Below are 15,702 nucleotides of genomic sequence, written 5' to 3'. Positions count from 1 at the left end.
GGAGTTTATTTACATATCATACCTTAAGTTACATCAACTCTATTTATTTACATTAATTTCTATCCACAAAATGTTCATCTTTAAACTCAATTAAATGTGAAACTATCAACACTGCTCTAAAGAAATTTTCAAAGGAAAAGCTCAGTCGGTGGCAAATGGTTAGCAAAAATTTTACAATAAACACGCTTCCAAGCTTAGCGAACATAAAAATTAGCATCAGAACATACAAACTATTCTGTTCACCGAGTTAACTATTTCCAAGTGTTCTGTACGCGTGAAATTGTAGAATAATCTACTGCGAACAATTTCAGCTAAATCAGTTTGAGAAATACTCACACGGATCTGAAGCTAGTTCTTTTCTTTAATCGAACAGCAGATTTGTTAATTATTCCATGGAAAGGGAGGATAAGCACCTAACTACTAGAACAGTTCAACAGACGCCCTATAAGGTATCTAGTTTTAATTTGCTTACTCATGATTTTTTCTTCAAAATCTATTAGCTTCATTACAAGTCAGCGCCCCCAAAAAATAAAGTGCTCCATTTTCCCGCTTTAATTCCAAAAAACCGTATCATGATACATGTAAAAGGGCCTTATAGTGTGGGATATGGCGACAAAGGAATGATTATACTAATCGGTTATTATATAATGCCTTTATCCGTGGTCGCCAATGTCCACAAATTAGGGCAATATTACTGAATGATAGGGGCACTGCCTCGTAATGTTTTGAGTAGTGTATCTACAATGTGAGACTGGTGTTTTTAGTCGTCTAGATCCTCGTCCAATTCCCGTTCTATTCCCTCTTCCCCACTCTCGTCACCTCCTCCAATTTCCTCGTCTGTCTCGTTCAGGCTTTTGTTTCCCTTCTTCCCATAGCTCACCCCTACAGCATTATCACAGTGTATTTCATCCATCTAGCGCAAGCATACAATGTTCTTCATAACTAAGGATAATTGTTAGGGAAATGCATATTAGACTCCTACTTTTTGACGTATCGAGTTATTTGTGGATTGAAACAAAGCCGAAAGCTGAGTGGAACCATTAATAACCAGTGTCAGAGTTCAATTTTCCGCTCAAGTTCTCAAAATGTGAATCAACAATTGATCACTAGCTTTACCTAGTGATGTGACTATAAGATGACTAAATGAATTCTACCGAGCCAGATTTAAATAAATCTGCACAAAAGATTTCCGTACATCCCAAAATTAACCAGCCGATATCTGATACGTTTTCTATGCTTAAAAAGTATGACTTACCAATTTTGAACTTGTCAGCCAGTTCCGGTCTCTCCACTCGTTCACAAACTTTGTCCACAAGCATGTTGACCTTCATCATGATCTGTTCGTTGTTGGGCCCACTGTCGCTCCCTCCAGGGAACAGCCTCCTCAGAGCCCGAACTCCCTCCTCTAACCCATGCAAAGTTTCCAAACAGTGAAAAGCCTAAAAACACCCACGTTTTGAGTAGATTTTGTGGACAGCTATTTTTGCTCCACATTCTAGAAGCGTTAATTTTCCTAATTAGTTGATACAAATTACCTGAACTGTTTTCCAGGCAGAATTTTTCCCATTTAGAAACTAATGTACCAGACACGAGTAAAATCGGCATGACAAAAAAACAGCTAAGAACATGGCTCATCTAAGTGCAACAAATTGTATTTGTGAGCATGGAAGATTTTCTCAACCTTTTGGTTCTGCTCTGTGGCCAGGAAGTTTGCTAGCATGCGAGTGTATATGTCCCTCTCTCTGGGGAACCTCTGGTAGCTGTCATCTTCCAGAATTGTCCTGAGAGCACCGTTCATTCTAGCCACTTGCTCCTTGTCAGTTCTGAAATACTTTACAAATAAGCATCCGCAAAGAATCTGAGCAAAGTGATTGGTTTCACAACTAAATAGTAAGACCGTTGCATCAAAAGACATTGGTAAGAAAAAAATATCACAAAAAGAATTTAAATCGTATTTTCTTTCCACAGATACGAAAAGCTAACTTGTATTCTGAAATCTTGTGAGCAAATAAAAAATGCAAAATCTTTCCGTGCAAAACATGTTTCAACAAAAAGCAGTTGCCAAGCAACATCAGTCATGAAAAGAAAAAAAACAGAGAAGAAAACAGATAGCCGCAGAAATCAACAAAAAATGACAAGAAAAAAACATAGCCGGAAGAATTCCGGAAGCGACTCGAAGTTTCAAAAAATTACAAAGAAGCTGAAGCCATTTCCTTTTGTATTAAACCATTAACTCACCGGGTCTGATCTAAAAATTGGTGAAATTTAAACCATTGTCACCAAGAGAAACGAAATGCAGCAAAAATTTCTATCATTGAAAAAGTTTCGTAACAAAACAAACTCCAAATCTAAGATGATCAAAAAACCGATAGGCTGAAAAACCTATCAATTGTCCTCAGATAATTCATGATTCTAACCTCAAAAAGATTGCGAAAGCAAACCGCAGATAAAAAGCTTAAACTAAGTTAAATTTTTCAAAAAAAGAATGCTCACATTTAGGAATCAGAGAACCTGCTACAATTATATTTCTAATCAATGCAAACAGACAGAAAAACACATACTTCTTCCTTGTTGTATATACGCTAGACAATATGATTCATAAGAATTCAAAAATTCAATGGATTATAGAAAAGACAAGCAAAAGAATAATATTCAAAGGCAAAAAATTGTTTAAAAACACTACCGATGCCCAAAAAAATGCAATGCATAGTAATAAGTAGAAATGTAGGAAGAGGCTTTCTAGCAAACTCCCAGAACTGCCTTATGTTGAATTAAATCAAACCAACGAAAGGACGAACATCTAAGAAAACGCGAAATCATTCAACTCTTTAGCAACTAAAAAAAATCAAAATAACGAATACAAAAGTAGGTGCTAGAACAAAACTAAATTGATACAAACTAGAATGTGAAGAATATGGTCACAATGTATAAAAAAACCGAAACAAAAAGACTAATTTTTGAAAGTTAAAAATCAAATTAAAAAAATTAAGAAAAACGAATACATTTCATTTTTCAACATTCGAGACATAGAAAAGACAACGAGTCTTCCAAGATAAAAATCCATCCTCCTGAACAGAACGAAAAAAGAAAAGCGGAATTTAAACATAAAAAACAATGAAACATTTAGCAATAAAATTGTCAAAATATTTTTAAGACCGTATTTTTGGGAAAAATTTTAACTGATTTTCAAAAACTTAACGCCAAAAAACAATTGCATTTTTATTCAAACGAAATTAAAGCCACTCATGTTGCACACAAAGACTATTTCGAGTAGTTAATAGCAAAATACAAACAAAAAACAGAAAAATTCTCAAAAAAAACTACCAAAATCGGATTAGCTTATGTACAATTTTATACAACAAAATTACATTGAGGTAGAAAGAGGCATTGAGTATATGAATTATGGAAGGGAAGTTGCCATATTAACTGATTGATGACAAAAAGACAGCTAAACGATCCAAAAATAAAGAAATTAATAGAAAAAAAGCCAAAAATTACCTAAAAAATCAAGAAATATGTGCCAATTTTCAACTTGAAACGTAATTTCAGGCTATGCAAAAAAACTGTGGTATCAATCCCCGAGGTTTACATTTCAATATAGCATCGAATAAAAATTATATCTACAAAAAACTAAATTACAATAAAAAACTGGGCCACTTAGACGAAAAAACGTCTAAAAACGGTTATCTATATGTGCCATTCAATCAAAAACCACTGTTCAAAGTCAAAAAGTCATTCACAAAACGCAGCGCATGATCAAAAAACTTGTCTCGCTCAGAAAAAATTAGTTCACACGGCAATTTTACTCACTTTCGCTTTTAGGTCAAAACACCGTCTGAACGAATAGTACTTCCGGTAAAAAAAAACCTTAAGAAAATCAATACTCCTCTTCGAGTCGTAAAAACACAGAACGACTTAAGTAACACAGGACGAAAAAAAATGCACAAGTCTAAGACCAAACGAGTGGATGAAAATGAGCTCTATAGCCGAAAAGCCAACTTAGTGCAACAAAGTAGAGAGGAAATTTTAAGCACTATAAAAATTCAGAGCCCTTAGAAAATAACTGACTCTCAATCTTAAAAACTCAAATCCCAGGCATACAGAGCAAAAAAACCGGCAGATTGCCGGAAATAGCCGCCATTGACTGCCATAACACCAATTGGGATTGGAACAGAAGAACATTCTTGAAGTGAAAACTATTTTGATTACATTTTGTAGCTATGCATACTCCTGTTTCTTAATTAGAGGAGGCAGGCGCAAGTATCCATGCAAAAACGCAGCAGAAAAGTTAACCAAGACTTACAACAGCAAAGTTCAAGTACCTAGCACCTAAAATTGGGCTTTATGGGTTTATCTCGTTTCTATTTTGAATTCCGTGTTTTGATACCAATTCTGTTCATTTCAGATATCTTTGCTGAACTGCTGCTTAAAAGCAATTTGAGCAGAATGAGCATTTGAGAATGAAACTAGCCTAGAGAAGTCAAAATATTTCATGCAAAATGCTGATCAAGCTGAGAACTAAGGTAAAGCGAATTTTTGTTTGAAGTAAGAGAACATACCAGGACAAGTTCTGAAATACAATCCAAAGAAACGAATGAAAAAGTTAGAACTACTGTATCGGAACAGCGCATCAATTCAACAATGCCAGCCAAAAAGACAGTCCTAAAAGTTTACAGAAACTAAAATATTTAAACAAACTAAACAAAAAATTATTGCTAATTATCTTGAAATTTTACCCTGAAGGCCATAAATGAACAATTTAAAAAAACCCATTAAACCACGCACAAAAAATGAAAATTGTTTATTGGCCACTGCAGATAGAAAAACACGACTTTGACGAAATTGAAAACTGCAAAATTTATGGGAAATTTCTTAAATTTGCAATATTACTACACAAAAAACCAATCCATTGTCTGTTGAATCTGTCCATCAACACATCTGCAAGATCTAAAAAAGATTGATTGGCTCTTAAAAATCGAAAACCTAACAAATTTTCAAAAAATCTGAAAACAATAGCAAACTAGTTATTAATAACTTCAAGACCTCTCCATTGTCTCCAAAAAGACTATCCAATAACGCAATTTCGAGCCAAAAACGTTTCACTGGCCCATAAAGATCAATAAACCTGGAAAATTGAAAATTTCAAAAATCTTAACAAACGGCAGGACAAATCTTGAATTGCAATCAAACGAATTGAATGGAACTTAGAAAACCCCTCAATTGACTATCAGAATAATTGGATAGCACACGCCAAACTGAAAATTACACAACTTTAGAATTATCAAAACAGAATTTGTATTGTAGAGTCTCTGGTTGTTAAGGTAACGAAAACCAATAAACAGCAAAACACAAATTGCAATTTCATAGATATCGTTCTGGATGCAAATGACAAGCAGACGCCAAAACCAAAAAATATTTTTTTGTAAAAAGCAAGTCTTTAAAATCTGTTAATATTATTAGTATTATTGTCTTCAAAAACTTCTTTTGTTTTGTTGAAAATTATTTGAGCAACCAACACCAAAATAGGCTGCTAATTAACTGGCAGTTTTCACTAAAAATTGCAGTTAAAAAAACAAAAAGTATGAAAATTTGGAACACAGGAATTTATTCAATACCTTAGTTACATTCAAGGACACAAATTTCATCATAACCAACAATTTCTAGCAAAAAGAACAAAAATGGCAAGCCTGCAGGCTAGATAAAAATTCGGGTTACATTTAAGCCAAACAGAGGGCAGAAACGGATCCAAAAACATTCAAATTTTTAAAAGGCGCCAATATCAGGCCTTACAGCAGTCTCAGCACATTATTCACCTACTAGAGCCAGCTAAGGGAATCTATTGCAACTTAATGCCCGCAGAACTTCACCTGTTTATCCCGGTTCAAGTCATGGAAAAATGTGCAAAAACGTCTTTCAAAAAACAAAAGCCGGTCGACTCCGGATCCGAATCTAAGTACACCTTCCCTTAGGCCCCACCTAACCACTCATTGAATAAAATGAGCTAATTAAATTAACGAAACATTTTGAAACAATAACAGAGGAAAGATAACACGAGCAAGGCCAAAAATATCTGATAAAATTCTATCCCAAGTTGCGCCAACCAAACCACTATTGTCAAAACCACTCGTAAAATAAATAATCCTAATTCAATAACTGATCGCCCTTTGAATTTAAAAATCAAAGAAACGCTTCATACAGAAAACCGCGGAAAGGTGAAGAAAAGCAAAATAAAAGTTAAAAATTTAAACTGTTAAACACGCAACTCCAAAAAAATTGAAATGCAATCACTCGATCGATATTCTGAGAACAATTCCATGAATTTTTCTGCTCAATGAGTGCACTACTTATCTCCAGTCAGGGAAACAATTAAAAAATGGCAAAAAAACGAATAATCGGAAAACAAAATTTCTCTACACTTTTAATAAAAATTGCTATTTATAAAATTACTATTTATAAAATCCTGAACTTTCAACTCTTAATAGAACTACTTATATAAAAGTTCAAGTTTATAAAATGAACAAAAAAGCTATTGCCAAATAATTAGCTCAGAAGAAATAAGCAAAACAACTTAGAAAAAAGACGAAAATAAGCAAAAATTTGATAAAAATTAGCCCATTTTCTTAGCAAACACAACTCATAATTGAAATTTATTAAATGGAAAGACGGGAAAAAAACACTAAATTAAATTAGATCAACCAACAACTGCCCAGAAGCAATAAAAATGGATAAAGATTACAAAAACTACAAAAAAATCCAACAGGGTAAAATGACAAAAATAGCTTAAAATTGCGCCTAAAAGTCTAGTAATTTTTATCAGATGATCAAAAAGGCCTCAAAACGCACAAATATTTGATTGAGACAAACACCATTATCCGATAAAGTGAAGTTAAAACTTTCCAAAAAGCCGCAAGTGATCAAAATTCGTTTGATTAGAGAAAACTTTTTTACGCTTACTTTTCTCGCTCTCTCTCTCTCTCTCAGAATAATGCAAGAACAAAAACTACTCTAAATTCTCTCTCTGCTTTTGAATTTCGTTCAACAGATTGACGCGAACACTTATGATAGATCACCATTACTCAAAAAATAGATCACCATTACTCCTCATATAGATCACCATTACTCCTCTTCGACACGTGAAAAGACAGAGCACCAATACAATACAAATCTTCGAATTGTAAAAAAGACAGCACCAACACAATCCATTTCTTGGTTTTGCAAATCTATCAATGCTGAAAATTAAAATTGAAAAAGAAACACATATGAAATCTTTGCTTAAAAAAATTGAAAATATGCAACAATAATACAATTACGTTACAATATTACAATTACGAAACCAAGGTGCACGAGAATTTTATTAAAAGGAAACAGACGATAATAAAAATGAGAAAATAAAAACTGGACAAAAACCAATCTCCAAAAATATTACAACTTGATAGAGAAGAAAAACATGACGTCAAAAAGAAAGAGACAGAGCTATGAGTTAAACAAAACCGACTAAAGTCGGGCGAATAGCTCTCAAACAACCGGCGCATAATGGACTTCCCGGAGCTTAGAGATACAAACATTGGGAGGGGGTCAAATGATGGGGGCAGGGCTGGATGAGAAAGGGTTCCAAACCGCCAGCTGAAGGATGTTGACTGGGGGTTGAGTAGGGGTGGGGGTGATTGAGTGGGAGCGGGGTCAAACTCTCAAGATTTAGATCCGCTATTCAAACCACGAAATTGTTGCCTCCACGCAGTTTTGGTGAATCGCATTCTTAGAGACTGGTTGGGCGTAAGGCTCTACGAGGAAAACTTAATGCCCTCAAAATGTTACCAGTTTATCCCGTTTTGAAGACTCAAATGGGTCAGACGAAAAATCAGTGAAGCAAAAAATCGCATAAAAAACCATAAGACTAATATAATTTGTTTGAGAGCAATGGGAAATAGTCCGTTACCATAAACACTGATCACATAAAATCCACCCCAAGCTGCAGAAATAAAATATGAAAAACGCAGAAAATTTACAAAAAATAGCGAAATATAAGCCAATTTTGATATCTCAGGGCATTATTGGGCTCTCGGAAACACTCTCATCAACTGCGGAGGGCTAGATAATACTGTAGCTACGATCAACATATTTCTACAAAAATATAATCAAAAATACAAACATTTTATAGTGCAAAAAATTTCTCTGACTGGGAAGGGTTTTGCAGCAGCGACCTCCCGGATAAAAGTCGTGGACATTTACCAATACGATATGCTTGACGCTCACAATCGCACTTAATTGAGCCACATACTTAATTTCTGAACACGAGCAATTCAAATTACTTAAAATCAAACATAGCCAGCAGATTGCCGCAACAGACTTGCGAAAGAATAGACTTGCGTACCGTATAATACAATTTTGGGCGCAAAAACTTTTGACGAAGCAGAGATTCGAACCACCAATCCCCGGCGTAAGAACCGCCTGCATTAACAACTCGGCTACACGTCCCTTATGTTCTCTTACATTAACAAACAAATTTGTTTTAGCAACAGACCAAAAGTTCGAATGAGAGCAATTTAGGTCACGCGAAAAGCAAGAAATCAAGCGTGAAAAAGTGACTAAAAACGTGAAGCGACAGAATGTTCTAGAAAAAAATGTATAACGAACATAGCCGGCAGATTGCCGGAAAATAGCTGCGTGAGACCATTTTGGCCTTCCCTGAATTGAAACAACTAAAGAAATAGGATAGATGGATCGACCACCAGTCCTTTTATAGACAACTAGACTTTTGGGGATATATTCGGACTGTCAATTTTATGACACATACGGTCTTTAAGGAAAAAAACCCTTGAAGAGTTTTTCAAAATTGATATTGCAAATCAAAAACTCAAGACTAATACTCAACAACTAGGGCATAAAAGATTGGCACTACTTGGATGGACACTATTGATCTTTAACTAGTAAATGTTCAGAAAATTTAAAGTTCCATAAGTGAGTTCAGAAGTCAATTTTTATTGAGGTAAGTCATGCAATTGACCTAAAAGCAGAAATGACGTCACGCACACAAAATTTAACTGCAAAGCAGTAGAAGTCACTGAAGTCATTGAAAAAGTCAATTCCAATAAGTCAGGTCATAGGATCGTCGATAGAGACGACGAATTAAAAAAAATCATAGCAGGACGAGTCCTGACGTACAATTCAAAGAATTCTCATTGACTTAACAAAAAACTAGACCTAGAACGGACTACGAGTGAATTGGGAAAACCGTTTCCAAAAAAAAGATCAAAAATATTTTAAAAAATCAGAATGAATTTCAAAATGCGGCATGTGAACAAAAAAAATAGCGAGAAATGGAAATTTGGTTCCAACAAAAAACTATGCCTAGAATGAACTATGAAAAGATTTGAAAAACCATTTTTAAAAAATCCGATCAAAAAATCGAAAAGTAAAGTGAAATTGCCTCATGTGAACAAAAAACCACAAGCGAGCAAACAAAATTTTGTTCAAACACCGTTTTCTCACTCTACCTAAAAATTAGAGCAAAAAATTCACGCCACAAAACCACTCGCTCTTTCGCGCTACTTCCTGTTTCGGCGTGAGCAAAATCACTACTCTAATTTGATTTCAAAAATCATGAAAATGTGTGACCAGATCTTAAAAAAAGACAGCAACCCAATAGAATTCAAATTCTTTGAATTGTAAAAAAAAACCACGATGTCCCCAATAATAGCCGCTATCGCTTCGCGACTACTAAAAAAGAGCGTCAGACGAAACAAAACCAAGAGCACCGCAATATAGCTTCACTCATCTTACTGCTATAAAAATTTACGAGTGAAAAAATCAATCGAGAAATCAAATCGAAAGAATGTAAAAAGTCAAGCAAACATTTTGCATAAAAAGAACACACACGTTTATAATAATTGCTTCAAACTTCGATTGAGAGAATTTAATCGTAAAAATTAGTCAAATGGACAAAAAATGGTTGGTTAGATCTATGCACTTTCCGGTCTAAAAACTAAAAGTCGACAAGAAATTCATTCAACGGAGCAACAAACGTCTCGCACGTTTAGGTGAAAACGCCTCCTTAACACAGTATTTTCGTTAAGAAAGAAAATCAATTCCCCTCTTCGAGTTGCAACAAAGACGCACACGTTTAAAATATTTGCTTGGAATTTAAGATAGCAATTAAAAACATTCCCGGCTGATCGCAGGAAAATAGCCGCCATTGATTCCCATAACCAAGATTGGGATTGAAAGAATAGAAAAACTATTGAAAAATGATTTCTGTACAAACAATTTTGAAGTGCGAACTATTTTTATGACCCTTTCGAAGCTGAATATACTCTTTTTTCGTAGGGAGACACCACAGGCGCTAGTACCAATACCAATAAACATTAGAGATGGTAACTAAGTACAAGGTTCGAGTATCGGGCATCTAAAATTGGGCTTTAAGGGTTTATTCGGTTTCTATTTCTGATTTCATTTTTGATATTGACTCTGTTCATTTTGAATTGCTTCGCTGAGCAACTGCTGTCTAAAAACACTTTTTAGCAGAATGAGAGAAGAGTGAAACTAGCCTAGAGAAGTCAAAGATTTCACGCCAAATGTTGAAAAAGCTGTGAACTAAGGTAAAGCGAAAAAAATTTATCCGACGAAGTAAAAAACGTAGCAAGACAAATCATGACGCGCGTTTCGAAGAATTTTCATTGACTAAAGAAACAACTAGACCTAGAACGGAGTGTGATTGAAATGGAAAAACCATTTCTAAAAAAATCAGACAAAAAAAAGAAAATCAATGTCAAAATGCCGCATGTGAACAGAAAGCCCCAACGAGAAATGGATATTTACTTCAAACAAAAAACTAGGCCTAGAATGAACTATAAATGGATGGGAAAAAATACGATCCAAAAAATCGAAAAAACAGAAAAAAATAAAGTGAAATTGCCGCATGTGAACAAAAAACGACTAGCGAGAAAGCGAATTCCTGTTCAAACACCGTTTTCTCACTCTACATTAAATTACAGCGAAAAATTTCAAGCCACAAAAGCACTCCACGCTGTTTCGCTCCACTTCCTGTTTCGCGGTGACCTAAATCACTACTCCAATTTGACTTCAAAAATCATGAGAATGTGTGAACAGAAAAAAACATAGCAGGACAAGTCCTGAAATACAATTAAAAGAAACGTAGCAATTTGTGGCCTGACACTAATTTAGTCCGCTTTAACAGGCAAATGAGAGCTGTTACCAAAGAGACTAAGCAGTAAAACAAAACAAGAACAACAAAAATAGGCGAAAAATCCATTTTTAATTTTTGAAAAGACAGGATCAACATCAAAAAACAACTGCTATAAACAAAAACTGCCAACTAAATTCCTATTTCTCATTAGCAATCTGTCATTACAATTACAATTTTTAATGACCACCGTTGAGACCTGTCATCAATGAGATTAAGTGATAAGACAACAATAAGTACAACAAAAAAACAAACAAGCGTATAAGTCACAAAAAGCGATAGCGATGAGCTGAAATGAATTGAGCTTAAATGAATGAACAAAAAGCAGATTTGGAGTGATTGTGACGTCATATGGTCTCACAAAAATCTTGACGAAATAAAAAACAGCAGGACAAGTCCTGAAACACAATTCAAAGAATTGAATTAACTTATGACCTGAAAATCATTTACTCCGCTATGAATGGCAAATGAGTGCCGTTAGTAATGATACTAAGCAATAAAACAACCCAAGACCAACAAAAAACACGCAAGACTAAAAATTCAACTTATTTTGTGAAAAGAGAGCATCAGTGTCAAAAAACAACTGCTATGAAGTCAAACTGCCAATATTCCTCTACTTCTCATTAGCAACCTGCCATTAAATGTCGATGAGTCCTCTAACTAATAATATTAAATACTAAAGCAAAAATAACCAAAAATTGCAATATAACTCGCTGAATCTTTTTGAAAACACTTAGTATAAAAGTCTCAGAACGCAATAGCTACTGAAGGATACATATACATCAATTAATTGAGTCCTCAATGACCACCGTTGAGACCTGGCATAAATGAGATTAAGTGATAAGACAGCAAAGGTACAAAACACATTAGCAAAGCTACAAAAAACGAACAAGCCAGAAACGACTCGAAGTGGAAATCCACTTAATTGTTATCCACCTACTTATCAGACAAAACGTGCTTCCACTAATTTATGGTTATATTGAAACAAAACCATAAAACAAAAAAAAGTAAAAACAAGAAAATCAAACCTGTTAAAATATGATTAAAAAATCTGATCAAATTTTTTCACAAATTGGGATCCCGAAATCACTATCTCTGCCAAAATTACTTCCTCAAAACGACTAGTACCTACTAAAAACACTTGAAGCGAAATCATGAAAAAATTAGCTCTTACAAACAACTTGGACTTAAAAAATGGAAAAAGTTAATGAATTTTTTAATATTACAAAAGATCATATTTCCAAAGAAAAAGTCCTTTCAGCCGATAGGGTATCCAAATTCTCTCAAAACAATAGAAAGTCATAATAGGTTAAGAAACTTGTCAAAAAACAGAAAAAAAAGAAAACTCCAAAAAAATTGAGAAAATGAGTTCCAATTTCTGCCATTTTTTGTCATATGTCTCAACAAAAAATGCTTGATATCCATAAAACTGTAACCACTTGTTATCTAACAATTACTCAAGTAATACGGGTCATTTCAATACCCTCTCGAGACAGTAAAACAAAACATAGCCGAGAGATTGCCCAACAAAAGCCGCGGTAGACGCTTGGGGCCTTCCATGAATTGAAACAACTAAAGAGATTAGATAGACAGATCGACCACCAGTCCTTTAATAGACCACTAGCACTAGACTTTTTGGGTTAGCTTTGGACTGTCATTTTTATGAGACACATAAGCTCTAAGGAGAAAGCCCTAATAGGGCTTTTCAAAATTAGGATCTTTTCCGTTTGTGCCCCCTCAGCTTAGTGGGCGCATATTATTTGCGCCCCTCAGATGCACTAGCAATAATTTTTATATAATGACTTACTATGTAATGGCACGTGCTCTCTAACTGGGGGAGCATAACGTACTGGGGGCACAAATGGAGAAGATCCCAAAATTAATATTCGAAATCAAAAATTCAAGACTCTAATAATCAAGAATTAGGGCATATATGTTTGGCACTACTTAGATGCACACTATTGACCTTTAACAAGTAAATGTTCATAAAATTTAAAGTTCCATAAGTGAGTTCAGAAGTCATTTTCTTGAGTGAGGCAAGTTATTGAAAAAGTCAATTCCAAGAAGTCAGGGTAAGACGAAACAAAAATCTGTTAGACGAAGTAAAAAAAATTAGGAGCGCTACAATAGCCGCCTTGAATTGAGGACGCGGCTATAAAACAATCGTCACAAAATTGAAAAAAAGCCCAAAAATCAGCAAAAAAATGGAAAACCTCCGAATTAGCATAAAATTCTTATGAATTTCCAGAAACCTTGAAACCACTAACAAAACCCGCCTAAAAACAGAACAGAATCATAACCAAACCTCTTAACCAAAAAAAAATTTAAAAAACTGCTTTAAAAAGCCGCATGTGAACAAAAAATTTTGCTCGCTTACAAAATTTTTCTCACACCTCAATTTCTTGCTCTATAGAAAACAGCGATGTGAACAAAAAACCACTCTCTTTTCGCTCCACTCTTCAATTTGATCAGCAACAAAATCACTCAAAATCATCAAAATTTTTTCACGTGTTTCATTTCATGCTTCAAAATTTACTCCAATAAAATTGATTTCAAAAAGGACTTCTCCAATACTTCTCTTCGAGTCGTAATAAAAAGACAGCGCACCAATACAATTTAAATTCTTTGAATTGTACAAAAAATAGGAGCGCTATAATAGCCGGCTGAGGCGGCTATTAAAAATGCTACTAAAGTAATTGCTATGAAGCCATCAACTAACGTGGTGACATCATTTTCTAGGAAGGTGGATATGAGCTGTATTCTGTGCTTGATCTGAGTGAGGGCAGACTGAATCCTGGCGGGGTCTTTGCTATTGGGTACTGCCTTGCTCAACTCTTTCTCGGCCTCGTTCAGAGCATCAATCGCCTTGTCGTAAGCCTGAAAATACTCGATGATCAATTAAGCATATTAACGGAACAATGGCTTAAATCAGGCTAATTATTCTATAGAATCGAAGAGGCAGGGACCAATTGAGAGCTGGTTGATTAAGCTCCAACGAAATAAATTTAACTTAAACTATATTTAACTGATAGGATTAGTGCCTTCAATAAAGGAGCCAAAAATATTATTACAGTTCATCACTGACCATTTATCGATTAGATTTGAGCAGCGACATATTCGCCGCAGCTTTCATTTCCGAGAGACATCAAAACGCTTAAAGTTAGGAAGTTAAATAGATGGTTGATTGACGGACAATAACCGGGAAACATGCGATTCAAAAAATGAGATTTGATTTCGAATTATATACTTATTTTTGAATCCAATTTCAAAGACTACCATCTGTTAAGCAATGTAGCCTTATAATTATCTAATCCTTATAATTATCTAATTTGGCTACCCTCTATTCAATTAAAATTATAGTTTATATTTTCAATTAAGAAATGAGAGCCGAAGGTACTTCCATTTTATGAGTTACGACTGAATCCTGGTGGGTACTGCTTTGCTCAACTCTTTCTATTTTTATATATTTTGTACATTTTTCATTGAATGAGGTAAGACAAAAAAGCCAACTGCACGCTTAAGAACAAATTTAATTCAAGGAGGTACTTAATTTGAAACGAAAGCGGAAAAATCAAAACATAGCTGGCAGATTGCCAGAAAATAGCCGCAATAGCTTCGTAGATCTGCAGTCTCAAAACAGTAAAAAAGACAGACCAAAAAACTCGTCTTTTCATTGAAGGCTGATATGTTATATTTTGATTATCTGTATAAAATTTTGCTGCCTTTATTAGCTGCTCTCTAATAGCCTTCATTTAGAGTGACACACGCCCATTTGACCTTATCTCTTTGAATTAAAGTAAATAAAAGTCAATTTCAAAGTGAGGAAGTCATTTTTGTGAGTGAGGTAAGTCAAGTGTGACCAAAAATTTAATCACAAAAATGAACAAAAAAATTAGCTCCACTAAGAGCCAAAAATGGCGTCACGCACGCACTTCAGTTGAAATTGCATGAACGAATGAACAAAAAGCAGATTTGAAGTGGTTGTGACGTCATATGGTCGTAACCAAAATCGTGACGACGAAATAAAAAAAAACCAAGAGAAGGCCAATAATAGCCCCAGCTATCGCTGTGCGGCTATTAATAAGGAAACATAACCGAATAAACGTTGAAGAATTGCTCTTGAACGACTAGTGGGAGCTCTAATAATTTGCAGCCTCCTTCAGTCGGGGGGCTAAATGGGACTAAGAAGTTCTAAAGTGGGCTTCAAATGACCACATTAGAAGTTACTATATACCACTATTAAGATTTAAAGTAAAAAATGACAAGAGTTTCGGCGCACTTTTCATTTGACATTTAGTATTAAATTGCCGCCAATTGAGTTCAGCTGCTTGAAATTCTGATCGAGAGGGAATTTTAGATCACGCGAAATGCAAAAAGTCAAGGGCTTAAAAGTCACTCGAAAAGTCAAAATTGTCAAGCGACAATTTTGCATAAAAAATACACACACGTTTACAAAAATTGCTATGAACTAAGCTCAAGAGCAATTAAAAAGTTCAATGACA

General features: G+C 34.7%; 1 protein-coding gene across 3 annotated transcripts in view; it reads right to left on the bottom strand.

Annotated features, from left to right (window-relative positions):
- Positions 1 to 542: 542 nt before the first annotated feature.
- Positions 543 to 15,702, bottom strand: part of LOC142348847 (intraflagellar transport protein 140 homolog) — a 175,142-nt gene continuing 159,982 nt past the window's right edge. For all 3 annotated transcript variants that reach the window (XM_075400388.1, XM_075400389.1, XM_075400390.1), the window contains 4 exons: positions 13,920 to 14,077; positions 1,682 to 1,823; positions 1,256 to 1,439; positions 543 to 882 (listed from right to left, as the gene is read on the bottom strand). In XM_075400388.1, coding sequence (XP_075256503.1) covers positions 761 to 882; positions 1,256 to 1,439; positions 1,682 to 1,823; positions 13,920 to 14,077 — 606 coding nt within the window. In that variant the 3' untranslated portion in view covers positions 543 to 760. The remainder of the gene's footprint in view (positions 883 to 1,255; positions 1,440 to 1,681; positions 1,824 to 13,919; positions 14,078 to 15,702) is intronic.

Source organism: Convolutriloba macropyga, chromosome 10 (genome assembly GCF_964194025.1).
Source record: "Convolutriloba macropyga chromosome 10, txConMacr16.3, whole genome shotgun sequence".
Classification (NCBI taxonomy): Eukaryota; Metazoa; Xenacoelomorpha; order Acoela; family Convolutidae; genus Convolutriloba; species Convolutriloba macropyga.
The sequence above is the reverse complement of the archived record's forward strand: the minus strand, read 5'-3'. Positions and strand labels throughout refer to the sequence as shown.